The sequence below is a fragment of the Talpa europaea genome (genome assembly GCF_964194135.1).
Source record: "Talpa europaea genome assembly, chromosome: 15".
NCBI classification, from domain to species: Eukaryota; Metazoa; Chordata; class Mammalia; order Eulipotyphla; family Talpidae; genus Talpa; species Talpa europaea.
Window position 1 is genome coordinate 81,295,373 of NC_140083.1, and position 27,546 is coordinate 81,322,918.

The following is a 27,546-nucleotide window of genomic DNA, read 5'->3' on the forward strand; positions in this document are numbered from 1 at the left end:
GTTCCAATACCATGCAGTTTTGATGATTATGGCTTTGTAGTATAGTTTGAAGTCTGGGAGTCTGATGCCTCCATTCCCTTCTTTTTTTTTCAGGAGAGCTTTGGCTATTCGGGGTTTTTTGTGATTCCATATGAATTTCATCAATAATTGTTCTATTTCTTTGAAGAATGACATTGAAATTTTGATTGGAATAGCATTGAATCTGTATATTGCTTTTGGAAGGATGGCCATTTTAATAATGTTTATTCTTCCAATCCATGAGCAGGGGATGTCTCTCCATTTCTTTGTGTCTTCTTCTATTTCTTTTAACAGTGTTTTATAGTTTTCTTTGTATAGGTCCTTTACCTCTTTTGTTAGATTTATTCCCAAATATTTGATTTTTTTTGTTTCAATAACAAAAGGGATGGTCTTTTTGATTTCTTCTTCTTCAGATTTATTGTTTGTGTATAGGAAGGCTACTGACTTTTGCGTGTTGATTTTGTATCCTGCCACTTTACTGAACTGATTGATGAGTTGAATTAGCTTTTCTGTGGAGTTTTTGGGGTTCTCTATGTATAATATCATATCGCCTGCAAATAGTGATAGTTTGACTTCTTCTTTTCCTATTTGGATTCCTTGGATGTCTTTCTCTTGTCTTATTGCCCTGGCTAGGACTTCCAGTATTATATTGAAAAGCAATGGTGAGAGTGGACATCCTTGTCTTGTTCCAGATCTTAATGGAATTGCTTTCAGCTTTTCACCATTGAGAATGATACTGGCTGTTGGCTTGTCATAGATGGCCTTTATGATGTTGAGGTATGTTCCTTGTATCCCAAGAATTTCAAGGGCTTTTATCATGAATGGGTGTTGCACTTTGTCGAAAGCTTTCTCAGCATCTATTGATATTATCATATGGTTTTTATATTTCTTTTTGTTGATGTGTTGGATAACGTTGATTGATTTTCGGATGTTAAACCATCCTTGTGCCCCTGGAATGAATCCAACTTGGTCGTGGTGAATTATCTTATGGATACATTGTTGGATTCTGATAGCTAAAATTTTATTGAGGATTTTTGCATCAGTGTTCATTAGGGAGATTGGCCTGTAGTTTTCCTTTTTTGTGTTGTCCTTGTTCGGTTTTGGTATTAGTGTAATGTTGGCTTCATAGAAAGTGTTTGGTATTGTCCCTTCCTTCTCAATTTTTTGGAAGAGTTTCCCACAAGACACTCTTTGATGGCCTCTTCCACTATACCTCTGAGAACCAATTCCTCGAATCTTACTACTAGAATAAAAACATTTATTTTAAAAGTCTGATAAAGGCAAGGAGATTTTTATATTTCAGACATAATTCCAGATATGTCAGGACATAAATTTTGCAAAATGAATTTAGATGCTTTGTCCTCTGTCTCTTATGCACACGCAAGGACCATCTGGGTGAATTTGGGGCCCTTTGTGACCAAACTGCAAACATGATAATGACTCTAATGAGAAGTGAATTTTGGCAAAGTCCTACAGAGACATCAGTGGGAGCAGTGTCCTTGGGGATAATCAGATGCAGCACCTTGGCCAATGAGAAAACAAATTTCTGGCAAGATTTCTACTCAGATAAGAAATTGAAGAAAACATGAACTATAGTTTGATATCTAATTTATACAGGGAAATATATCAATATACATAAGCATGTGTTTATGTAGTTACATGTAAACAATTATTACTGTTTTCCTTATTAGCATAGATTTGCATCATAATTTTTCTACATAATGTGGTCTATCCCTACAAAAAGGATAGAGAATAAGGAGTCTGGAAGCATTACACAAATCTAATATTCAGGGAAATTTTTCAAATCTTGAAAATAAGAGTGACTGTTCTTACAATATCATTGCTTGACAGGTTCAGCCATGAAGCACAAGGAAAATGCACATGCATTTATTTGCCATTTACTGTTTGCTTAATGTCCGATACGAGGTTACACATGAAATTTTTCATCATGCAAAGACTATGAAGTTACTCTTCTTTAGGACATGAACTATAAGAAAATGTATGTAAGCAGTCCTTAATTATAACATCTTTAGTCCATGAATACGGTCTGAAGAAGTTTCACCCTTTACTTGCTTGATGGTGAAGTAGAATAAAATATTTTTCTAGAATTCATTCATAATGCATCATGATTGTCAATTTAAATAAGTCATACATTCATTGAATTCACCTCCAAGTGCAGAAAATTTTCAGAAATCTGGGTTTGTTTTTCTTCATTATAAATCCTGGGTCTCTTGCTTATCAAATGGGCTTTAACATAAACCTATAGTTAACAATGGCTGTGGCCACCCCTGCCTGGGGGGATAAGCTTCCTCACAGACAGGACAGTTTACACCTGCCTAACTCCATTTTCTGAGTACAACACGTTTTCTGTTTATTGGAGTAACATTGCATAGAGCACATGGGTCTGGTATCCAGCATCATATATTAACTCCTTTATGTTCGACAATGAACTCACCACAAAGTCCTAAGAGAAAATACAATTTATATCCAAAAAACAAAACAGTTCATTTCTAAAATGATTTTCATAGTTGAACACTACTCTCTCATACATGACAGTAAGATTATTACATGTTCTTTGAACCACAGAAAAATTTCACCCTTATGTTATCAAGCTTGTTTTCCTTTTAAAAAATAGTAATTACTCTCTCTTAAAATCCTGGATAAATAAACTAAATTTTGTATGGAAAATGTAAACATGTAAAAGACTAGATAAAAATGGGACTCCCAAATGCAGCAGGATGAGCGCAGCGCTGTAAAGCTGTCCACAGCCTCTGCAGAGCCAGTTCGATTCCTGGCAGGCCAGGGAGATTCCCACATGGCAGGGCAGACCTCTCCTGTCTCGCCTGCTGCTCCCCTTAGCAGTGTATTTCGGTCCTTCTGCCTGTTCTGCCCCCTGCTCTGTCTCTGGTGAAATCTTGCGACCTCCCACGCCTGTGGCCTGTACCCTAGTGCTTGTATAAATAAATAAATCTTAAAAAAAACTGAATAAAATGCTCTGAAATCTTCAAACTATAAGAAACTGTCACAATGTTATCCCAATAATAGGATATTTCTTCAATTTCCAAGACAGGCATATTCTCATGAGATCACAATATTGTTCTTCTCAACATCATTCTCAAATCACATGTGTTTTTTCCTTTAAGGAGAGATGATGAGCTAGAGATTGACATTCCCAGACAGATAATTTGCTTATTCTTTTTTTTTTTAAGTTTTTTTTTTAAAAGATTTATTTATTTATTTATACATGCACTGGGTACAGTCAGAAGCGCGGGAGGGTGAGAGAATTCACCAGAGCCAGAGCGGGGAGCAGAGCAGGCAGAAGGACCGAAGGACACTGCTGAGGGGAGCAGCGGGCGGCAGGAGAGGTCTGCGCGCCATGCGGGACCCTCCTCCTGTGGCCGGGGAGCAGCCGGGATCGAACCGGCGCTGCAGAGGCCGCGGGCATCTTCACAACCCAGCGCTCAACCGCTGCGCCACCGGGGAGGCCCAGATAATTGCTTATTCTTAAACATTTTTGCTCTGGTGGCATTTTTTCAAAAAAAAAAAAGAGAAGGTCGTATGTAAGGAGAGGTACAGAGTGACTTGTTCACAATTGGTATTAAATAGAAGCAGAAATTTATAACAAGAAGTAGTAAAATGGGGTTGATACTTAAGTAAATATTATTATGGACCCTTACTTACTTCAACATTCCTCTACTTCCTTGAGGGGAGTACAATTTTGTGACTAAGTCCTTAAAGGCTTGTATCACTTGTTTGTTCCTCAGAGTATAAATAAATGGGTTCAACATGGGGGAGATGGAAGTAGTTAATAGCGTAATCCCCTTATTTATAGTCATGTCATCTTTTGCTGAAGGTTTGATGTAGATGAAGATACAGCTGCCATAGGAGATTGAAATCACAATGATGTGGGAAGAGCAGGTGGAAAATGCCTTCTTCCTTTGCTGGGCTGATGGGAACCTTAGAATTGTTCTGACGATATAAGCGTAGGACAAAACCACAAACACAAGAGTCATGAGGAAGATCACCACAGAGCAGAAAATAATCATCTGCTCTAAGAGCCCAGTATCTGAGCACGAGATCTTCATCAGAGGATTAGCATCACAGCCAAAGTGATCAATGGCATTGGAGTCACAGAATTCCAGGCCCAGAAACAAAACAAATGGTGGCAACATCAACAGCAAAGTTGTCACCCAACAGCACAAGACAAGCATTTTGCAGACCCTGCGGTTCATGATGGTGACATAGTGCAGGGGTTTGCAGATGGCCACATACCGATCATAGGACATGATGGTCAGGAGGAAAAATTGTGTTATTGCAAACATATCTATGAAAAATACTTGGCCTACACAAGCACTATAGGTAATGGTCCTGTCGCCTGTTGATAGACTGTACAAGTATCTAGGAATGCAGGCAGAAGTGTATGAAATTTCTAAGAAGGAAAAATTTTGGAGATAATAGTACATTGCAGTTTTAAGGCGGGAATCCACTAATACGAGGAGGATGATGATCATGTTTCCAGTTACACTGAGCATGTAAGAGATGAATAGAAATATGAAAATCAGAATCTGCAGTTGTGGGTCATCTGTCAATCCCAGGAGGATGAATGTTGTTATTGCTGTGTGGTTTCTCATTCTTGGCTCCTGAATTACTCTTAACTCTGTATAAAATTAGGAGAAATGAGACTCAAAAAAGAGAGAGAATATTCTATTCACAGGGTTTTTGCTTTGAACGTCAAGCCATAGGATTTATTTGACTTCATGATGTTATTTTAAAACCATGCTCTTGGCTTCTTTAATGGTCACTTGATTGGTTGAAAATCTTGCCTCTCAAACATGATGAGCACAACATATAAAGAGAAATACATTTATATTGCAATCAGGTTAACATGTATGCACACACGACACGTAAATTGCATATCAGAAATAAAATTTTTAAGAAAAAAACAACCTTTAGCCTCCCTTCTCCCATCACCCATTTTTAATGTACTGCATTAAAACAATTAGTGGTATATGAAATCAATGTTATAATTATTTATGATCTGTGGTTTGCCAGTAACAGAATTTCTTAAGGATGCATTCAGCAACAATATAGTAAAAATGACAGGATCATTTCACACATTTTCTTTTCTTTGTTTTTTTCCATCTTCCATATTTTATTTTTTTGATAGAGATAACACTTTCCTTTCTTTGATAGCGATACACTTGTCCTGTTAAAATCTGTATTAATATGCTTTTTGCCTATTTAACACTATTTTTATGACACCATAAAAAGTATGTAGACAAATATGTTGTAATAATTTATTCCTGTATATTTACTTATCTTACATTAATCAGGAAATAGGCTCAGAAAGGAGGGATCACAATGCCAAACCTCAAGCTATACTATAAAGCCATAACAATTAAAACAGTTTGGTATTAGAATAAAAACAGACACACAGACCAATGGAGCCAAATAGAGCCCAGAAGTAAAGCCACACTTATCTGGACAACTAATCTTTGACAAAGGAGCAAAGAATATGCAATGGAACCCGGACAGTTTGTTCAATAAATGGGGCTGGGATGGACCACCACATGCAACTAAATGAAACTAGACCACTACCTGTCATTGTGCACAAAAATCAACTCAAAATGGATAAAACAACTGGACATAAGACCTCAAACAACAATACAGAAGAAAATGTAGATAAAACACTACAAGACATACATCTCAGTAACTTCTTTAAAGACTCCTCAGCCAAAGCAAAGAAAATCAAGGAAAAGATAAACACCTGGGATTACATCAAACTGAAAAACTTCTGCACAGCACAAGAGACACCCCAATGATTGGGGAAAAAATTTTGCACTCTATTTCACACATTTTCAAAAATTTACTCTTTATCATTTAATCTTTGATATAGATCAATTCACATCATAAGACTGTTTCCCCACAAGTAATCACTGGTGACAGTAAGAGACACATTTTTCCCAAGGATTTTCCCATACTTACCAAATGAAACTTAGCTGTGTTTCATTTTAATGAAACAGCTTAATTTTTTTCCAGGTAAGTTGTAAATACCTGGGCATACTTTTGATATAAGACTTTTGTAACACCATCTGGCACAGCAGTTAGGACTTTATTCCACTGTCATTAGAAACCTATAATGGATCTACAAACAAAATCCAGTTATAACCAACATCAGCTGACCCATGTGTGATGGGTTACTTGAATGTTTATGCCTTAGTGAGATTTTCTCTGATAACCCATTTTTCCCTGGTGCAAAAACAGAGTGCTGTTACTCACAAAAGAGGAATTAATCAGTGAAAGAATGACCTACTGAAATTGTGGACAATAAAGCCACCTACTTTTCATCACTTATTGTTCAATCTTTATGAAACGAAAGCTGAAACTTCTTTTCCTCTTTCTATCTCAATGATGTCAGTATACCTGAAATATTTTGGGGTATTTTCTGCCTTTTTCACTGTAGTATATTCTCATAAATAATACAACTTCAAGTAGACTGATGATTCCCAAATTTTTATGTGTAAGGGAAAGACCTTTACATCTTCTGTCTTCAAAATTCAAATTACCCTTAGACATCCTTATTGGACTCAAAAATTGTAAGTTGGTGTTTCCCATTTCCTACCTGAGTATTCTTGGCAAGAGGAGGAATTCTCTGCTCTTTTCTGTATAAAACACAGATATAAATATGTACAATCTTGGGTTGTCCTGAAAAATTGACATTATTGAGCAAAAAATACCTATCACTCTATCACGGACAGCATAAATACTCATCACTACTTAATATACTAAATGTTCTTTTTTTTTTCTCCTGGGCTACCCTTGATATGCAAATTTCAGCCATTGAAACATGATGCTACTTTTAGTTCTACTGTTAATATTAAAACTCTCAGACAGCTTTTATTTCTTCTCTTCTCTGAACTCAGAAGAAATCATCATTATCTAGTAATTGGAGACTTTACATGGAATCCCACTGGAACTGAACCTTCTGAAACACATTCAGAAAATTCTTAAACCCCCAGGACTTCACTAACAACCTAACTCAATACATGCCCAGGTTTTAACATCACTCCTTTCTAATCATCAACACGTCTTCTGTTCTATCCAGGTATTATTCAGGCTTTGTGAAAGCAAATGAATTCAGGTGTATTTGCTGTTAGTGCACTTCCAGTAGTATTTATATTTTATTAGCTCAGTGAACTATGATGACAATAGTGCATCTAAGCTGACATTTATCAGGAAGGAAAAAATAGTTATATTTTGGCAAAAACAGTGATTTGTGAAAATTACTCTAGGGGGCATCATCTCTGAATGTCCATCATAATATTCTGTTCCAAAGCATGTTAGTGAGCTCATTCAGTTTCCTTTCTTAAGAACTTGAACTACAGGGCCTCCCTGGTGGCGCAGAGACTGAGCGCTGGGTTGCAAAGCTGCCTGCAGCCTCTGCAGCACCGGTTCGATCCCCGGCTGCTCCCTGGCCACCGGAGGAGGGTCCCACATGGCGCGCAGACCTCTCCTGCCGCCCGCTGCTCCCCTCAGCAGTGTCCTTCGGTCCTTCTGCCTGCTCTGCTCCCTGCTCAGGCTCTGGTGGATTCTCTCACCCTCCCGTGCTTCTGACTGTACCCAGTGCTTGTATATATAAATAAATAAATCATAAAAACAAAAACAAAAACAAAAAAAAACTTGAACTATAGGCTATGATTGGTGCGGTCTTTCCATGAAGGAAAAAAAGTAAACAGAAATTGATCTAAATCTTTACTTATGATTGCAACAAATATTTCTAATGAATCTAATAACTTCACATTTTACTTTTATACAGCAAAAGAACATCAGAAATAACAGTTCTTTTTTCTGAGATATCTACATTATTATCATTTTAACTTTAAGCATAGAAGTCTGGCATTTTACTGAGACCAAGGAACTAGAATTTTAAATAAAACATTCAAATTAACAAACAAAAAATCCTTACTCTGCTGGAAGACCAAAAAAAAAAGGTTTTAGTTGAATATGCAATCCTGAGAGCTCAAGATGAAAATGAAAGTGTAAGAAGAGTCCGCCTGTCCATAAATGGCCCATCATGGAGCTTTGCATATTTCCATGACATCTTTCAGAACATACATGACAACAGAGTCTTCCATGATTTCCCCACAAGACACTCTTTGATGGCCTCTTCCACTATATCTCTGAGAACCAATTCCTCGAATCTTACTACTAGAATAAAAACATTTATTTTAAAAGTTTGACAAAGGCAAGGAGATTTTTATATTTCAGACATAATTCCAAATATATCAGGACATAAATTTTACACAATGAATTTCGATGCTTTGTCCTCTGTCTCTCATGCTCGCGCAAGGACCATCTGGGTGAATTAGGGGCCCTTTGTGACCAAACTGCAAACATGATAATGACTCTAATGAGAAGTGAATTTTGGCAAAGTCCTACAGAGACATCAGTGGGAGCAGTGTCCTTGGGGACAATCAGATGCAACACCTTGCCCAATGAGAAAACAAATTTCTAGCAAGATTTCTACTCAGATAAGAAATTGAAGAAAACATGAACTATAGTTTGATATCTAATTTATACAGGGAAATATATCAATATACATAATAATGTGTTTATGTAGTTACATGTAAACAATTATTACTGTTTTCCTTATTAGCATAGATTTGCATCATAATTTTTCTACATAATGTGGTCTATCCCTACAAAAAAGATAGAGAATAAGGAGTCTGGAAGCATTACACAAATCTAATATTCAGGGAAAATTTTCAAATCTTGAAAATAAGAGTGACTGTTCTTACAATATCATTGCTTGACAGGTTCAGCCATGAAGCACAAGGAAAATGCACATGCGTTTATTTGCCATTTACTGTTTGCTTAATGTCCGATACGAGGTTACACATGAAATTTTTCATCATGAAGTTACTCTTCTTTAGGACATGAACTACAAGAAAATGCTTGTAAGCAGTCCTTCATTATAATGCCTTCAGTCCATGAATACGTTTCTGAAGAAGTTTCACCTTTTACTTGCTTGATGGTGAAGTAGAATAAAATATTTTGCTGGAATATATTCATAATGCGTCATGATTGTCAATTTAAAAAAAAATCATACATTCATTGAATTCACCTCCAAGTGCAGAAAATTTTCAGAAATACAGGATTTGTTTTTCTTCATTATAAATCCTGGGTCTCTTTGCTTATCAAATGGGCTTTAGCATAAACCTATGGTTAACAATGGCTGTGGCCACCCCTGCCTGGGGGGATAAGCTTCCTCACAGACAGGACAGCTTACACCTGCCTAACTCCATTTTCTGAGTACAACACGCTTTCTGTTTATTGGAGTAACATTGCACAGAGCACATGGGTCTGGGTCCAGCATCAAATATTAACTCCTTTATATTCGACAATGAACTCACCACAAAGTCCTAAAAGAAAATACAATTTATATCTAAAAAACGAAGCAGTTCATTTCTAAAATGATTTAGATAGTTGAACACTACTCTCTCATACATGACAGTAAGATTTTTACGTGTTCTTAAAACCACAGAAAAATTTCACCCTTATGTTATCAAGCTTGTTTTCCTTTTAAAAAATAGTAATTACTCTCTCTTAAAATCCTGGATAAATAAACTGAATTTTGTAAGGAAAATTTAAACATGTAAAACACTAGATAAAAATGGGACTCCCAAACGCAGCAGGATGAGCACAGCGCTGTAAAGCTGTCCATAGCCTCTGCAGCACCTGTTCGATCGATCGCTGGCTGGCCAGGGAGATTCCCACATGGCATGGCTGCTCCGCTCAGCAGTGTATTACAGTCCTTCTGCCTGTTCTGCCCCCTGCTCTGTCTCTGGTGAATTCTCACGCCCTCCCATGCCTCTGGCCTGTACACTAGTGCTTGTATAAATAAATAAATCTTTAAAAAAAACTAAATAAAATGCTCTGAAATCTTCAAACTGTAAGAAACTGTCACTATGTTTTTGCATTACTAGGATATTTCTTCAATTTCCAAGGGACAGGCATATTCTCATGAGATCACAATATTGTTCTTCTCAACGTCACTCTCAAAGCATATGTGTTTTTTCCTTTAAGTAGAGATGACGAGCTAGAGATTGACATTCCCAGACAGATAATTGCTTATTCTTAAACATTTTTGCTCTGGTGGCATTTTTTCAAAAAAAAGAGAAGGTTGTATGTAAGGAGAGGTACAGAGTGACTTCTTCACAATTGGTATTAAATAGAAGCAGAAATTTATAACAAGAAGTAAAATGGGGTTGATACTTAAGTAAATATTATTATGGACCCTTACTTCAACATTCCTCTACTTCCTTGAGGGGAGTACAATTTTGTGACTAAGTCATTAAAGGCTTGTATTGTAACAGGGTGGTCCCCAGGAAAGGGGGAAGTTCCAGGTTCCCTGCCCCACCCAAGGGAGGGTGGAGCTGAGCAGGAGGAGGAGAAGCAGAAGAGACTGAGGAAGGAAGCAGGATGGAGCCTAGAGACACGTGAAGAAACTGCGCTTGTTTTTTGGTCGTAGACTGGGTGACACAGATGTGGGTGAGACCCATGGGGAGGTGACCATGGCAGCTTTTATCTTGATGTTGATTTTGCTCTTTTCCTTCCGGGCTTGCCCGGTTGTTTGTGACCCTTTTCTGTGGGTCCCCACTGGAAGATGCTTTAGACTTGTAGCAGGCTTTGGGGCCTTGTTCTGGGCCGATCCCATTTGGATGGAGTTTTACCCACGAGGGGATGGGTAACTTTGGGTGCTTCATTTAGAAACTAGACTCTTTGCCTTACCTGTATTGTTTCCTAGTTTTATTAAAGTTCCTTCCCATTAAAGTCTCATATGTTTTGTGTTGATGCGGCGGATGGCAGAACCCATTTAGAATAGGCAGGTTTGGGGGGCTTGGGCTACCCCTCTTCCTGTCCTATAACAGTATCACTTGTTTGTTCCTCAGAGTATAAATAAATGGATTCAACATGGGGGAGACGGATGTAGTTAAGAGTGTAATCCCCTTATTCATGGTCATGTCATCTTTTGCTGAAGGTTTGATGTAGATGAAGATACAGCTGCCATAGGATATGGAAAGCACAATCATGTGGGAAGAACAGGTGGAAAATGCCTTCATCCTTTGCTGGGCTGATGGGAACCTTAGAACTGTTCTGACAATATAAGCGTAGGACAAAACCACCAACACAAGGGTCATGAGGAAGATCACCACAGAACAGGCAATAACCATCTGCTCTAAGAGTCCAGTATCTGAGCACGAGATCTGCATCAGAGGATTAGCATCACAGGCAAAGTGATCAATGGCATTGGAGTTGCAGAATTCCAGGCCCAGTAGCAAAACAAATGGTGACAATATCAACAGCAAAGTTGTCACCCAACAGCACAAGACAAGCATTTTGCAGACATTGCGGTTCATGATGGTCACATAGTGCAGGGGTTTGCAGATGGCCACATACCGATCATAGGACATGATGGTCAGGAGGAAAAATTGTGTTATTGCAAACACATATATAAAAAATACTTGGCTTACACAAGCACTATAGGTAATGGTCCTGTCACCTGTTGATAGACTGTACAAGTATCTAGGAATGCAGGCAGAAGTGAATGAGATTTCTAAGAAGGAAAAATTCTGGAGAAAATAGTACATTGCAGTTTTAAGGTGGGAATCCAGTAATACGAGGAGGATGATGGTCAGGTTTCCAGTTACACTCAGCATGTAGGCAATTAGTAGAAATATGAAAGTCAGAATCTGCATTTCTGGGTCATCTGTTAACCCCAGGAGGATGAAGGTGGTTATCACTGTGTGATTTCTCATTCCTGGCTCCTGACTTCCTCTCAGGCTCTAAGGAAAACTAGAGAATCAGACAGAGGAAAAGAGGAAAAATATTTTCCTGTTCACAAGATTTTGGCTTGGAACAATCAAGCCATGTAATATATTCGACTTAATGACATTATTTTGGGTTTTGTAAATATAATTTTATTATATTATCCTTCATTTTTGTACAATGTATGACTTCCCTGTGAAATTCTCACCACCAATTCACCAGTGAACTCTCCCACACTGGTGATGGGAATACAAATTGGTCCAACCACTGAGGAAAGTTGTATGGAGGTTCCTCAAACTACTAAAAATGGAGTTTACATATGACCCATCTATTCCACTCCTAGGTATCTACCCAAAGGACACAAAAAAAGGATGTTATTTTGAAACCATTCTCTTGGATCCCTTAAATGTCACTTGATTGGTTTGAAATCTTATATCTCCTCATTCATTTCAATATTTATTCCTCTAAAATTTATGCTAATGTATCTGGACAAAAAGCAACACCCAAGGTGACCACTGGGTTTTCTTACCCATATTGGACAGATGAATTTACATCACTTTCAATGATTGCCATTTTGAGTAATGAAGACCAGGTCAGGGACGCTACAATTTTGTATACGAGGCAATAGGTATTTCTATGTTTCTGTTTCTTTCTCAACCACAAATATGTCATTAATGAAATGGGATATTTTGTAAATAAAGAATCCAAGTCTTGGGATTTTCAACCGTGATAAGGAATAGGATCCTGCACTGAAAATATCATCAGTTTGTAATATGAAATTTGCAAGTACCTGCTATAGATTATATTCACAAGAACCTTGAATGTGTGTTTTTCTGGTTCCTGAACAATTTATGTTTATTTTCACTTTACAAGACACTCACAGCAGACACTAGCCATCTTCCATGTGTCAGACAGCAAAGGTTTATAAGGACCATTTCATCAAAGGAGCCCTGATCACAGTCAGGAGAACTCACTATTATCTAATAATCGGGAGCCTTTACATGGAATCCCAGTGGGACTGAACGTCTGAAACAAAATAAGAAAATTCTTTTTAATATACATGTACATCATTCTTCATTGTTGTGCAATGTACACTCTCTCCTCTCAGGTGATCTCTCCGGACTTCTCTGGATCCTAATCAATGCATGTCCCAGATCCCACAGCGCTCCTTTCTAGTCACCAATGCATGTCTTGGGTTATATCTGGATAGTATGCAGGCTTTGATAAAGTACATAAATTCAGGTGTATTTTCTACAGGTGTGTTTCCAGGAGTATTTACCTTTAATGAGCTCAGTGAACTATAGTGACAATATAGTGGTAAACGTGGCACTTATAATGAAGGAAAATATAGCTATATTTCTGCAGAAATTGTCATTTGTGAAACTTTTACACTAGGGGGCAGATCACTTCTGACTGTCCATCATATTATTCTGTTTCAAGAATCTCATGAAATCATTCCATTCATTTCTTAAGACCTCTACTATATCTTGAGACCTGTGCTACTCTTGCTATGAAGAGAAAGAAAGAACAGGAACTGATCTAAAACCTTACTGATGCATGCAACAAATATTTCTAATGAATCAATCACTTTACATTTATATTTTACATTTATAAAACAAAATAACAACAGATATAACTCTTCTTTTCATTTTATCATTTTAATTGTATACATAGAAGTCTGATATTTTACTGAGACCAAAGAATGAGAATGTTGAATAAAAACACTGAAATTTACACGCAAAAAAATACTTACTCTCCAGGAAGACCAAAGCAGCTTTAGTTGACTATGCAATCCAAGAACTCAAGATGAAAATGAAAGTGTAAGGAGAATCAGTCCGTAAATAAATGGCCCGTCATGGAGCTTTGCATGTTTCCACTAGCTTTTGGAGCATACATAACAGCAGGTCTCCATGATTCCCACACAGACACTCTTCGATGTCCTCTTCCACTGGAACTCTGGGGAATCTTAGTACAAGAACAAAAAACTTATTTTAAAAGGTTAACAAATGTAATTTTTTAAGTTTCAGTAAGATAATTCCAGATATCTCAGGACATCAATTTTATACAATGAATTTAGATGCTTTGTCATTTGTATTGTAGAGGTGCAAGGACCATCTGGGTGAATAAAGGGCCCTTTGTGACCAAAGTGCAAACATAATAATGACTCTAATGAGAAGTGAATTTTGGCAAAGTCCTAAAGGACACCAGTGAGAGCAGTTGCTTTGGGGACAATAAGATGCAACAACTTAGCCAAGGAGAAAACAAATTTCTGGCAAGACTTCTACTCAGATAACAAAAAATGAAACATAGTTTGATATATCTAGCTTTTTTGGGAAAACATATCAATATACATAATAATGTTTATGTAGTTACACATAAAAGTATTACAATGTTCCATATTAGTATAGATTTGCATCCTAATTTTTCTACATAATGTAGCTTGTGCCCTACTAATAGGATAGAGAATAGTAAGGCTAGACACATTACACTAATCTAATATTGAGAAAAAATTTTCAAATCTTGAAAATAAGAAGAATGACTGTTCTTACAACTTCATTGCTTGACAGGCTCAGCCACGATGCACAAGGAAAATGCACTTGCATTTCACTTTGCCATTTACTGTTTGTTTAACGTCCAGGTGAAACAAGGTTACACCTAAATTTTTTAAATTTAGTTTAACAGAAATATCATACAGATGCCTCCCTAGTGGCGCAAGGGGTTATTAAGACTCAACCTATGAAGTTATATGCAGCCACTGCAGCACGAGTTCGATCCCCGGCCAGGGAGCTACCAATAAGGCCCAGCAGACCTCTCCTGTCTCACCTGCTGCTCCCCTCAGCTGTGTATTTCAGTCAATCTGCCCATTTCATTCCCCACTCTGTCTCTGGTGACTCCTCTCACCTCCCACACCTCTGGCCTGTAGCCCAGTGCTTGTGTGCATAAATAAATAAATCTTTTTTAAAAAAAAGAAATCATCATACAAAGATTATCAAGTCACACATCTGTAGGACATGAACTATAAGAAAATGTACTTCAACACAAAGAAATGGAGAGACATCCCCCGCTCGTGGATTGGAAGAATAAACATTATTAAAATGGCCATCCTTCCAAAAGCAATATACAGATTCAATGCTATTCCAATCAAAATTTCAATGTCATTCTTCAAAGAAATAGAACAATTATTGATGAAATTCATATGGAATCACAAAAAACCCCGAATAGCAAAAGCTCTCCTGAAAAAAAAAGAAGGGAATGGAGGCATTACACTCCCAGACTTCAAACTCTACTACAAAGCCATAATCATCAAAACTGCATGGTATTGGAACAAGAACAGACATACAGACCAATGGAATCGAATAGAAAATCCAGAAATAAACCCACAGATTTATGGTCAACTAATCTTTGACAAAGGAGCAAAGACTATGCATTGGAGCAAAGAAAGTTTGTTCAATAAATGGTGCTGGGAAAACTGGGTCGCTACATGCAAAAGAATGAAGCCTGACCACTACCTCACACCATACACAAAAATCAACTCAAAATGGATTAAAGAACTAGACATAAGACCTGAAACCATAAAATATATAGAAGGAAATATAGGCGAAACACTACGTGATTTGCACATCAAAGACATCTTTACAGACACATCACCCAAAGCAGTGATAGTGAAGGCAAAGATAAACAGCTGGGACTACATCAAATTAAAGAGCTTCTGCACAGCAAGAGACAATAACAAAAACAAAGAGAAACCCCACCAACTGGGAGAACATTTTTGCACCCAACACTAATGATAAAGGACTGATCACAAAAATCTGCAAAGAGCTGATGAGACTCAACAACAACAAAGAAAATAACCCAGTCAAAAAATGGGCAGAAGGGCTAAAAAGAAACTTCTCTGAAGAGGAAATGCAAATGGCCAACAGGCATATGAAAAAATGTTCAACATCACTTGCCATCAGGGAAATGCAAATCAAAACTACCATGAGATACCATCTTACACCAGTGAGAATGGCACATATTAAAAAAACTAGCAACAACAAATGCTGGCGAGGGTGTGGAGAAAAAGGAACTCTTCTGCACTGTTGGTGGGAGTGCAAACTGGTCCAACCACTGTGGAAAGCTGTGTGGAGATTTCTGGACCTACTAAACATAGAGCTTCCATAGGATCCAGCAATTCCACTCCTAGGTATTTACCCAAAGGACACAGAAACATCAATTCCAAAGAGCACCTGCACCCCTATGTTTATAGCAGCACTGTTTACAATAGCTAAGCTTTGGAAACAACCCAAATGCCCAAAAATAGATGACTGGATCAAGAAGATGTGGTCCATATATACCATGGAATATTACTCAGCATTCAAAAAAGATAAACACATGCAATTTGCAGCAACATGGATGGCGCTGGAAGGGATCATGCTCAGCGAAATAAGCCAAAAAGAAAAAGAAAAATACCGGATGGTCTCACTCATAGCAGGAATCTAGAAAACTTAAATAAGGGACCAGGAAAATGAATAACTATAAGAAAGTGAAAATCAAAATCAACAAAAAACTATGAACCAGAGACACTTTTAGGGGGCGGTGGCGGGAGGGGAGGGATTGGGGTCAGAATGGGGGGACTGCAATTGTATGGGGAATATAACAATAAAATTTATTATAAAAATAAATAAATAAATAAAAAGAAATAAGAAAATGTACTTCAGCAGCCCTTCATTATAATCTCTTTAGTCCATGAATACATCTCTGAAGAAGTTTCACCATTTACTTGTTTGATGGTAAAGATGACTGAAATATTTTGTTTGCATTCATTCATAATGCATCATGATTGTCAACTTAAAAAAAAAACCCATACATTCACTGAATTCACCTCCATGTGGAGAATACAGGATTTGTCTTTCTTCATTAAATAGCCTTGGGTCTCCTTGCTTATCAAATGGTTAACAATAGGTGTGGCCACAGTTCCCTGGGAGGATATAAGCTTCCTCAAAGACAGGACAGCTTACACCTTCCTCACTTGATTTTCTGAGAACAACACACTCTCTGTTTATTGGAGTAACAGTGCACATAGCATCATGGGTCTGGGTCCAGCATCAAATATTAACTCCTATATATTCGACAATGAACTCACCACAAAAAGTCCTAAAAGAAAATACAATTTATACCTAAAAACAAAACAGTTCATTTCTAAAATGATTTTGATAGTTGAACACTACTCTCTCATACATGACAGAAAGATTTTTACATGTTCTTTGAACCACAGAAAAATTTCACCCTTATATTCAAGCTTGCTTTCCTTTTAAAAAATAGTAATTCAGTCTCTTAAAATCCTGGATAAATATACCAAATTGTGTATAGAGTACTTAAACATGTTAAAAACTACATAAAAATGGGCCTCCCTGGTGGCACAGCAGGTTGAGCGCAGCGCTGTGAAGCTATCCCCAGGCTCTGCAGCGCCTGTTCAATCCCTGCCGGCCTCAGAGCTACCTGCATGGCGAGCAGACCACTCCTGTCTTTCCCGCTGCTCCACTCAGTAGTGTATTTCATCATTTTGCCTGTTCTGTTCCCCACTGTCTCTGGTGAATCCTCTCAGACCTCCGTGCATCTCACCTGTACCCTGGTTCTTGTATAAATAAAATTAAATTAAAAAAAAAAAAAGAGGAAGATGCAACAACTTGGCCTGAGGAGAAAACAAAATTCTGGCAACTCTTCTACTCAGAATACAAAGTGTGAAAAAAGTAAAAAGTGGTTGATATCAAACTGCCACATGCCTTGCCTTTTGCAGTTTTGGATCCAGATGACTATACTTTGCTTTATTAGGTCAAATTTCTTGGTTCTCTAGTCTGTTCACGCCCAGGCAGTATTGCAGAGAAAAAGTAAGCTTATATCTTTCAAGTCTGAGGGCCAAAAGAGTCAAAGATTTTAAGAATGCAACCCCTGGGTGACCCCCTTTAGCTGAGATAGATTGCCCCATGCCCCCTACAGCAACAGTGGGAAGGCACTTGCAATGGCTAGTGGGCAGCCCATCCGTGGGAGGGGGGGTGGGGCACCCTGCCAGGTACTAAGGTTCCAGTGTGGCCAGTTCTAGGGTGTAGTTGTTCCTTTGTAATTAAATTAACTCATTTATTTTCTCACATCGTTGTTAATTCTTTTTTTGATTTCTCACATCAGGTTTAGTCCCCATACTCCCCACCCCGGCACCTATGACCCATCACCAAAGTCCCTTGTGCTCTTCCCTCCCATTTTGACTCCTGTCCATTCCCCTCCCCTGCTCTACACCTCAGATCTATGGTCAGCTTGCAAGTTTTGTCTTTTTCATGACGTTTTGCTCAGTTTCTCCATAGTCTACATATAAGGGAAAACATCCAATATTTATCACTCTCCTGACTTCACTTGATTAGCATAATCCTTTCAAGTTCCCTCATGTTGCCAAAAATGGCATGAGTTTATCTTTTTTGATTGGTAAGTAGCATTCTATGGTGTGTATATATCACATCTTCTTCATTCATTCCTCCATTTTGGGACAGTTGGGTTCTTTTCCTATCTTGACTATGGTAAATAGTGCTGCAAGAAACATAGGGCACAGGTTTCCATTCACATGAGTGCCTTTGTGTTCTAGGGTACATTCCTAAGAGTAGAATTCCTGGATCACATGGTTGATCAATTTTTAGTGCTTTCCACAGTTTTCCATAGTGCCTGGACCAGTTTACATTCCAGGGACCATTTTTAATCTATGTAATGATATGCTAAATGGAACACTATCAATTTCATGAGGGCTCGAATGAAGACAAATACACCTTCAAATTTATTCAGATGAATATTTAGATGAATATTTTAGGATTCTTCGGGGATATCTTTACATAGATCATCATGTCATGTTAGAGAAGGAGGCTGGTAGGATGGGAAGCACAGAGTAAAGGTAGAGCTTTGCCCCTCCTTTACTTGCCAGTGACATCGCAGGTGACTTGCCTTAAAACTGCTAGCGTGTCCCACAGTGTCCTCATAGGGGTGTGGGTCCTGGGGACTAGGATCAGAACTGAGTAGCCACATTGGGTGTGTAAACAGCAAAATCATGATAAACATCAAAAACTATTTAGACTTTAAACAAATTAAAATATATACCAAGCAAAACTTTAAACCATAAGAAGTATAACGATGTTTTACCGTTAAGATATTTCTTCAATTCCAAAGCACAATCATATACTCATTTAATAAGAATATTGTTCTTCTCAATGTCATTCTCAAAGCAGATATGTGTCTATTCATTTAAGTAGATAAAAGAAGGTAGAGAAAGACATATTCAGGCAGATGGTTGCTGATTCTTAAACATTCTGTTTTCATGTGGCATTTTTCAAAAAAATGGAGAGGGTCATAAATAAGACTTATGAAGGACTTGCTCACAATTTGTAGTAAATGTAAGCAGAAATGTAGATCAAGAAGAAGTAAAAACGTATGAAACTTAAGAAACTATTATTTTGGACCCTTTTTCAACACTGCCCTAATTCCATGGTAGGAGTACAATTTTGTGACCATGTCCTTGAAGGCTTGTATCACTTGTTTGTTCCTCAGAGTATAAATAAATGGGTTCAACATGGGGGAGATGGATGTAGGTAAGAGTGTAATCCCCTTATTCATGGTCATGTCATCTTTCGCTGAAGGTTTGATGTAGATGAAGATACAGCTGCCGTAGGAAAGGAAAATCACAATCATGTGGGAAGAGCAGGTGGAAAATGCCTTCTTCCTTTGCTGGGCTGATGGGAACCTCAGAATTGTTCTGATGATATAAACATAGGACAGAATCACACAGGCGAGAGTGATGATGAAGATCAACACAGAACACACAACAACCATCTGCTCTAGGAGCCAAGTATCTGAGCATGAGATCTTCAGCAGAGGATTAGCATCACAAAGAAAGTGGTCAATGGCATTAGAGTCACAGAATTCCAGGCCCCAAAACATAAGAAATAGTGGGAATATCAACAAAAAAGTTGTCAGCCAACAGGAGAAGACAAGAGTTTTGCAGAACCTGGGGTTCATGATGGTCACATAGTGCAGGGGTTTGCAGATGGCCACGTACCGATCATAGGACATGATGGTCAGGAGGAAAAATCCCGTTACTGCAAACAGGTCTGTTAAAAACAGCTGGCTTAGACATGCATTGTACGAAAAGTTCCTATCACCTGTTGATAGACTGTATAAGAACCTAGGAATGCAGGCAGAAGTGAATGAAATTTCTAAGAAGGAAAAATTCTGGAGAAAATAGTACATTGCAGTTTTAAGGTGGGAATCTACTAATATAAGGAGGATGATGATCATGTTTCCAGTTACACTCAGGATGTAAGAGATGAATAGAAATATGAAAATCAGAATCTGCAGTTGTGGGTCATCTGTTAATCCCAGGAGGATGAATGTTGTTATTGCTGTGTGGTTTCTCATTCTTGGCTCCTGAATGACTCTTAACTGTGTGTGAAATTCGGAAATATGAGACTCAAAAAAAAGAGAGAGAATATTCTATTCACAGGGTTTTAGGTTAGAAAGTCCAGCCATAGAATTTATTTGACTTCATGGTATTATTTTAAAACCATGCTCTTGGCTTCTTTAATGGTCACTTGATTGGTTGAAAATCTTGCATCTCAAACATGATGAGCACAACATATAAAGAGAAATACATTTATATTGCAATCAGGTTAACATGTATGCACACATGACACATAAATTGCATATCAGAAATAAAATTTTCAAGAAAAAACAACCTTTAGCCTCCCTTCTCCTATGACCCATTTTTAATGTCCTGCATTAAAACAATTAGTAGTATATGAAATCAATGTTATAATTGCTAATTAGCTATGACCTGTGGTTTGCCAATAACAGAATTTCTTAAGGATGCATTCAGCAACACTACAGTATAAATGACAGCATCATTTCACACATTTTCTTTTCTTTCTTTTTTTCCATCTTTCCTACTTTATTTATTTTTGGGGGGGATAGAGATAACACTTTCCTTTCTTTGATAGAGATACACTTGTCCTGTTAAAATCTGTATTAATATGTTGTCTTTTTTGCCTATTTAACACTATTTTTATGGCACCATATAAAGTATGTAGACAAATATGTTGTAATAATTTATTCCTGTATATTTAGTTATCTTACATTAATCAGGAAATAGGCTCAGAAAGGAGGGATCACAATGCAAAATCAAGCTATACTATAAGCCATAACAATTAAAACAGTTTGGTATTAGAGTAAAAACAGACACACAGACCAATGGAGCCAAATAGAGCCCAGAAGTAAAGCCACACTTATCTGGACAACTAATCTTTGACAAAGGAGCAAAGAATATGCAATGGAACCCGGACAGTTTGTTCAATAAATGGGGCTGGGATGGACCAACACATGCACTAAATGAAACTAGACCACTACCTGTCATTGTGCACAAAAATCAACTCAAAATGGATAAAACAACTGGACATAAGACCTGAAATCATGAAATATATAGAAGAAAATATAGGTAAAACACTACAAGACATACGTCTCAGTAACTTCTTTAAAGACTCCTCACCCAAAGCAAAGAAAATCAAGTAAAAGATAAACACCTGGATTACATCAAACTGAAAAACTTCTGCACAGCACAAGAGACACCCCAATGATTGGGGAAAAAATTTTGCACTCTATTTCACACATTTTCAAAAATTTACTCTTTATCATTTAATCTTTGATATAGATCAATTCACAGCATAAGACTGTTTCCCCACAAGTAATCACTGGTGACATTAAGAGACACATTTTTCTCAAGGATTTTCCCATACTTACCAAATGAAACCTAGCTGTGTTTCATTTTAATGAAACAGCTTAATTTTTTTCCAGGTAAGTTGTAAATACCTGGGCATAGTTTTGATATAAGACTTTTGTAACTCCATCTGGCACAGCAGCTAGGACTTTATTCCACTGTCATTAGAAACCTATAATGGATCTACAAACAAAATCTAGTTATAACCAACATCAGCTGACCCATGTGTGATGGGTTACTTGAATGTTTATGCCCTAGTGAGAGTTTTCTTTGATGAATTGTAAGGAGGTGTTTCCCATTTCCTACCTGAGTACTCTTGGCAAGAGGTGGAATTCTCTGCTCTTTTCCGTATAAAACACAGATATAAATATGTACAATCTTGGGTTGTCCTGAAAAATTTCATTATTGAGCAAAAAATTCCTATCACTCTATCAGGGACAGCATAAATACTCATCATCACTACTTAATATACTAAATGTTCTTATCTTTTTTTTCTCCTGGGGTACCCTTGATATGCAAATTTCAGACATTAAAACATACTACTTTTAGTTCTACTGTTAATATTAAAACTCTCAGATAGACAGTTTTTATTTCTTCTCTTCTCTGAATTCAGAAGAAATCATCGTTATCTAGTAATTGACGACTTTACATGGAATCCCACTGGAACTGAACCTTCTGAAACAAATTAAGAATATTCTTAAACCCCCAGGACTTCACTAACATCCTAACTCAATACATGCCCAGGTTTTACATCACTCCTTTCTAATCATCAACACATGTCTTCTGTTCTATCCAGGTATTATGCAGGCTTTGTTAAAGCAAATGAAATCAGGTGTATTTGCTGTTAGTGCACTTCCAGTAATATTTATATTTTATTAGCTCAGTGAACTATGATGACAATATTGCAGCTAAGCTGACATTTATAAGGAAGGAAAAAATAATTATATTTTGGCAAAAATAGTGATTTGTGAAAATTATTTAGGGGCCATCATCTCTGAATGTCCATCATAATATTCTGTTCCAAAGAATGCTAGTGAGATCATACAGTTTCCTTTCTTAAGAACTTGTACTCTAGTCTATGATTGGAGCTATCTTTCCATGAAGAAAAAAAGTAAACAGAAATTGATCTAAATCTTTACTTATGATTGCAACAAACACTTTCAATGAATCTAATAACTTCACATTTTACTTTTATACAGCAAAAGAACATCAGAAATAACAGTTCTTTTTTCTGAGATATCTACATTATTATCATTTTAACTTTAAGCATAGAAGTCTGGCATTTTACTGAGACCAAGCAACTAGAATGTTAAATAAAACATTCAAATTAACAAACAAAAAATCCTTACTCTGCTGGAAGACCAAAAAAAAAGGTTTTAGTTGAATATGCAATCCTGAGAGCTCAAGATGAAAATAAAAGTGTAAGAAGAGTCCGCCTGTCCATAAATGGCCCATCATGGAGCTTTGCATATTTCCACGACATCTTTCAGAACATACATGACAGCAGAGTCTTCCATGATTTCCCCACAAGACACTCTTTGATGGCCTCTTCCACTATACCTCTGAGAACCAATTCCTCGAATCTTACTACTAGAATAAAAACATTTATTTTAAAAGTCTGATAAAGGCAAGGAGATTTTTATATTTCAGACATAATTCCAGATATGTCAGGACATAAATTTTGCAAAATGAATTTCGATGCTTTGTCCTCTGTCTCTTATGCTCACGCAAGGACTATCTGGGTGAATTTGGGGCCCTTTGTGACCAAACTGCAAACATGATAATGACTCTAATGAGAAGTGAATTTTTGCCAAAGTCCTACAGAGACATCAGTGGGAGCAGTGTCCTTGGGGATAATCAGATGCAACACCTTGGCCAATGAGAAAACAAATTTCTGGCAAGATTTCTACTCAGATAAGAAATTGAAGAAAACATGAACTATAGTTTGATATCTAATTTATACATTTATACAGGAAAATATATCAATATACATAAGCATGTGTTTATGTAGTTACATGTAAACAATTATTACTGTTTAACTTATTAGCATAGATTTGCATCATAATTTTTCTACATAATGTGGTCTATCCCTACAAAAAGGATAGAGAATAAGGAGTCTGGAAGCATTACACAAATCTAATATTCAGGGAAAATTTTCAAATCTTGAAAATAAGAATGACTGTTCTTACAATATCATTGCTTGACAGGTTCAGCCATGAAGCACAAGGAAAATGCACATGCGTTTATTTGCCATTTACTGTTTGCTTAATGTCCGATACGAGGTTACACATGAAATTTTTTATCATGCAAAGACTATGAGGTTACTCCTCTTTAGGACATGAACTATAAGAAAATGTATGTAAGCAGTCCTTAATTATAACGTCTTTAGTCCATGAATACGGTCTGAAGAAGTTTCACCCTTTACTTGTTTGATGGTGAAGTAGAATAAAATATTTTGCTGGAATTCATTCATAATGCATCATGATTGTCAATTTAAATAAGTCATATATTCATTGAATTCACCTCCAAGTGAGAAAATTTTCAGAAATCTGGGATTTGTTTTTCTTCATTACAAATCCTGGGTCTCTTTGCTTATCAAATGGGCTTTAACATAAACCTATGGTTAACAGTGGCTGTGGTCACCACTGCCTGGGGGGATAAGCTTCCTCACAGACAGGACAGTTTACACCTGCCTAACTCCATTTTCTGAGTACAACACGCTTTCTGTTTATTGGAATAACATTGCATAGAGCACATGGTTCTGGTATCCAGCATCATATATTAACTCCTTTATATTCGACAATGAACTCACCACAAAGTCCTAAGAGAAAATACAATTTATATCCAAAAAACAAAACAGTTCATTTCTAAAATGATTTTGATAGTTGAACACTACTCTCTCATACATGACAGTAAGATTATTACATGTTCTTAAAACCACAGAAAAATTTCACCCTCATGTTATCAAGCTTGTTTTCCTTTTAAAAAATAGTAATTACTCTCTCTTAAAATCCTGGATAAATAAACTAAATTTTGTATGGAAAATGTAAACATGTAAAAGACTAGATAAAAATGGGACTCCCAAATGCAGCAGGATGAGCGCAGCGCTGTAAAGATGTCCACAGCCTCTGCAGAGCCAGTTCGATTCATGGCCGGCCAGGGAGATTCCCACATGGCAGGGCAGACCTCTCCTGTCTCGCCTGCTGCTCCCCTCAGCAGTGTATTTCGGTCCTTCTGCCTGTTCTGTCCCTTGCTCTGTCTCTGGTGAAATCTCGCGACCTCCCACGTTCTGGCCTGTACCCTAGTGCTTGTATAAATAAATAAATCTTAAAAAAAAAACTAAATAAAATGCTCTGAAATCTTCAAACTGTAAGAAACTGTCACAATGTTATCCCAATAATAGGATATTTCTTCAATTTCCAAGACAGGCATATTCTCATTAGATCACAATATTGTTCTTCTCAACATCATTCTCAAAGCACATGTGTTTTTTTCCTTTAAGGAGAGATGATGAGCTAGAGATTGACATTCCCAGACAATTTGCTTATTCTTTTTTTTTTTTAAGTTATTTTTTTTTAAAGATTTATTTATTTATTTATACATGCACTGGGTACAGTCAGAAGAGCGGGAGGGTGAGAGAATTCACCAGAGCCAGAGCGGGGAGCAGAGCAGGCAGAGGACCGAAGTACACTGCTGAGGGGAGCAGGGGGCGGCAGGAGAGGTCTGTGCACCATGTGGGACCCTCCTCTGGGGGCCGGGAAGCAGCCGGGGATCGAACCGGCGCTGCAGAGGCCGCGGGCAGCTTCACAACCCAGCGCTCAACCGCTGCGCCACCGGGGAGGCTCAGATAATTGCTTATCTTAAACATTTTTGCTCTGGTGGCATTTTTTCAAAAAAAAAAAAAGAGAAGGTCATATGTAAGGGGAGGTACAGAGTGACTTGTTCACAATTGGTATTAAATAGAAGCAGAAATTTATAACAAGAAGTAGTAAAATGGGGTTGATACTTAAGTAAGTATTATTATGGACCCTTACTTACTTCAACATTCCTCTAATTCCTTGAGAGGGGTACAATTTTGTGACTAAGTCCTTAAAGGCTTGTATCACTTGTTTGTTCCTCAGAGTATAAATAAATGGGTTCAACATGGGGGAGATGGATGTAGTTAATAGCGTAATCCCCTTATTTATGGTCATGTCATCTTTTGCTGAAGGTTTGATGTAGATGAAGATACAGCTGCCGTAGGAGATGGAAATCACAATGATGTGGGAAGAGCAGGTGGAAAATGCCTTCTTCCTTTGCTGGGCTGATGGGAACCTTAGAATTGTTCTGATGATATAAACATAGGACAAAACCACACACACAAGAGTCAAGATAAAGATCACCACAGAGCAGAAAATAATCATCTGCTCTAAGAGCCCAGTATCTGAGCACGAGATCTGCATCAGAGGATTAGCATCACAGCCAAAGTGATCAATGGCATTGGAGTCACAGAATTCCAGGCCCAGAAACAAAACAAATGGTGGCAACATCAACAGCAAAGTTGTCACCCAACAGCACAAAACAAGCATTTTGCAGACCCTGCGGTTCATGATGGTCACATAGTGCAGGGGTTTGCAGATGGCCACGTACCGATCATAGGACATGATGGTCAGGAGGAAAAATTGTGATATCGCAAACACGTATATAAAAAATAGTTGGCTTACACAAGCATTGTAGGTAATGGTCCTGTCGCCTGTTGATAGACTGTACAAGAATCTAGGAATGCAGGCAGAAGTGTATGAAATTTCTAAGAAGGAAAAATTTTGGAGATAATAGTACATTGCAGTTTTAAGGCGGGAATCCACTAATACGAGGAGGATAATGATCATGTTTCCAGTTACACTCAGCATGTAAGAGATGAATAGAAATATGAAAATCAGAATCTGCAGTTGTGGGTCATCTGTCAATCCCAGGAGGATGAATGTTGTTATTGCTGTGTGGTTTCTCATTCTTGGCTCCTGAATTACTCTTAAACTGTGTATAAAATTAGTAGAAATGAGACTCAAAAATGAGAGAGAATATTCTATTCACAGGGTTTTTGCTTTGAAAGTCAAGCCATAGAATTTATTTGACTTCATGATGTTATTTTAATACCATGCTCTTGGCTTCTTTAATGGTCACTTGATTGGTTGAAAATCTTGCATCTCAAACATGATGAGCACAACATATAAAGAGAAATACATTTATATTGCAATCAGGTTAACATGTATGCACACACGACACATAAATTGCATATCAGAAATAACATTTTTAAGAAAAAAACAACCTTTAGCCTCCCTTCTCCCATCACCCATTTTTAATGTACTGCATTAAAATAATTAGTGGTATATGAAATCAATGTTATTATTGCAAATTAGTTATGATCTGTGGTTTGCCAGTAACAGAATTTCTTAAGGATGCATTCAGCAACAATATAGTAAAAATGACAGGATCATTTCACACATTTTCTTTTCTTTGTTTTTTTCCATCTTCCATATTTTTTTTTGATAGACATAACACTTTCCTTTCTTTGATAGCGATACACTTGTCCTGTTAAAATCTGTATTAATATGCTTTTTGCCTAGTTAACACTATTTTTATGACACCATATAAAGTATGTAGACAAATATGTTGTAATAATTTATTCCTGTATATTTAGTTATCTTACATTAATCAGGAAATAGGCTCAGAAAGGAGGGATCACAATGCCGAACTTCAAGCTATACTATAAAGCCATAACAATTAAAACAGTTTGGTATTAGAATAAAAACAGACACACAGACCAATGGAGCCATATAGAGCCCAGAAGTAAAGCCACACTTATCTGGACAACTACTCTTTGACAAAGGAGCAAAGAATATGCAATGGAACCCGGACAGTTTGTTCAATAAATGGGGCTGGGA

At 37.3% G+C, this 27,546-nt stretch overlaps 3 protein-coding genes across 3 annotated transcripts; all 3 read right to left on the minus strand.

Moving 5' to 3' along the window:
- Nucleotides 1–3,695: 3,695 nt before the first annotated feature.
- On the minus strand, nucleotides 3,696–4,649 carry LOC311184944 (olfactory receptor 6C2-like; the record flags this gene model as incomplete). Its single annotated transcript, XM_084255279.1, has 1 exon — nucleotides 3,696–4,649. The coding sequence occupies one exon, from the start codon at nucleotides 4,647–4,649 to the stop codon at nucleotides 3,696–3,698; it is 954 nt and encodes a 317-aa protein (XP_084111405.1).
- Nucleotides 4,650–10,940: 6,291 nt separating this feature from the next.
- On the minus strand, nucleotides 10,941–20,274 carry LOC311185538 (olfactory receptor 6C2-like; the record flags this gene model as incomplete). Its single annotated transcript, XM_084256162.1, has 2 exons — nucleotides 10,941–11,729; nucleotides 20,167–20,274. The coding sequence occupies 2 exons, from the start codon at nucleotides 20,272–20,274 to the stop codon at nucleotides 10,941–10,943; spliced, it is 897 nt and encodes a 298-aa protein (XP_084112288.1).
- Nucleotides 20,275–25,675: 5,401 nt separating this feature from the next.
- On the minus strand, nucleotides 25,676–26,613 carry LOC311184970 (olfactory receptor 6C2-like; the record flags this gene model as incomplete). Its single annotated transcript, XM_084255305.1, is given in 2 exon segments — nucleotides 25,676–25,704; nucleotides 25,707–26,613. Coding segments are annotated over 2 exon segments (936 nt in total).
- Between the last annotated feature and the right edge of the window lie 933 nt (nucleotides 26,614–27,546).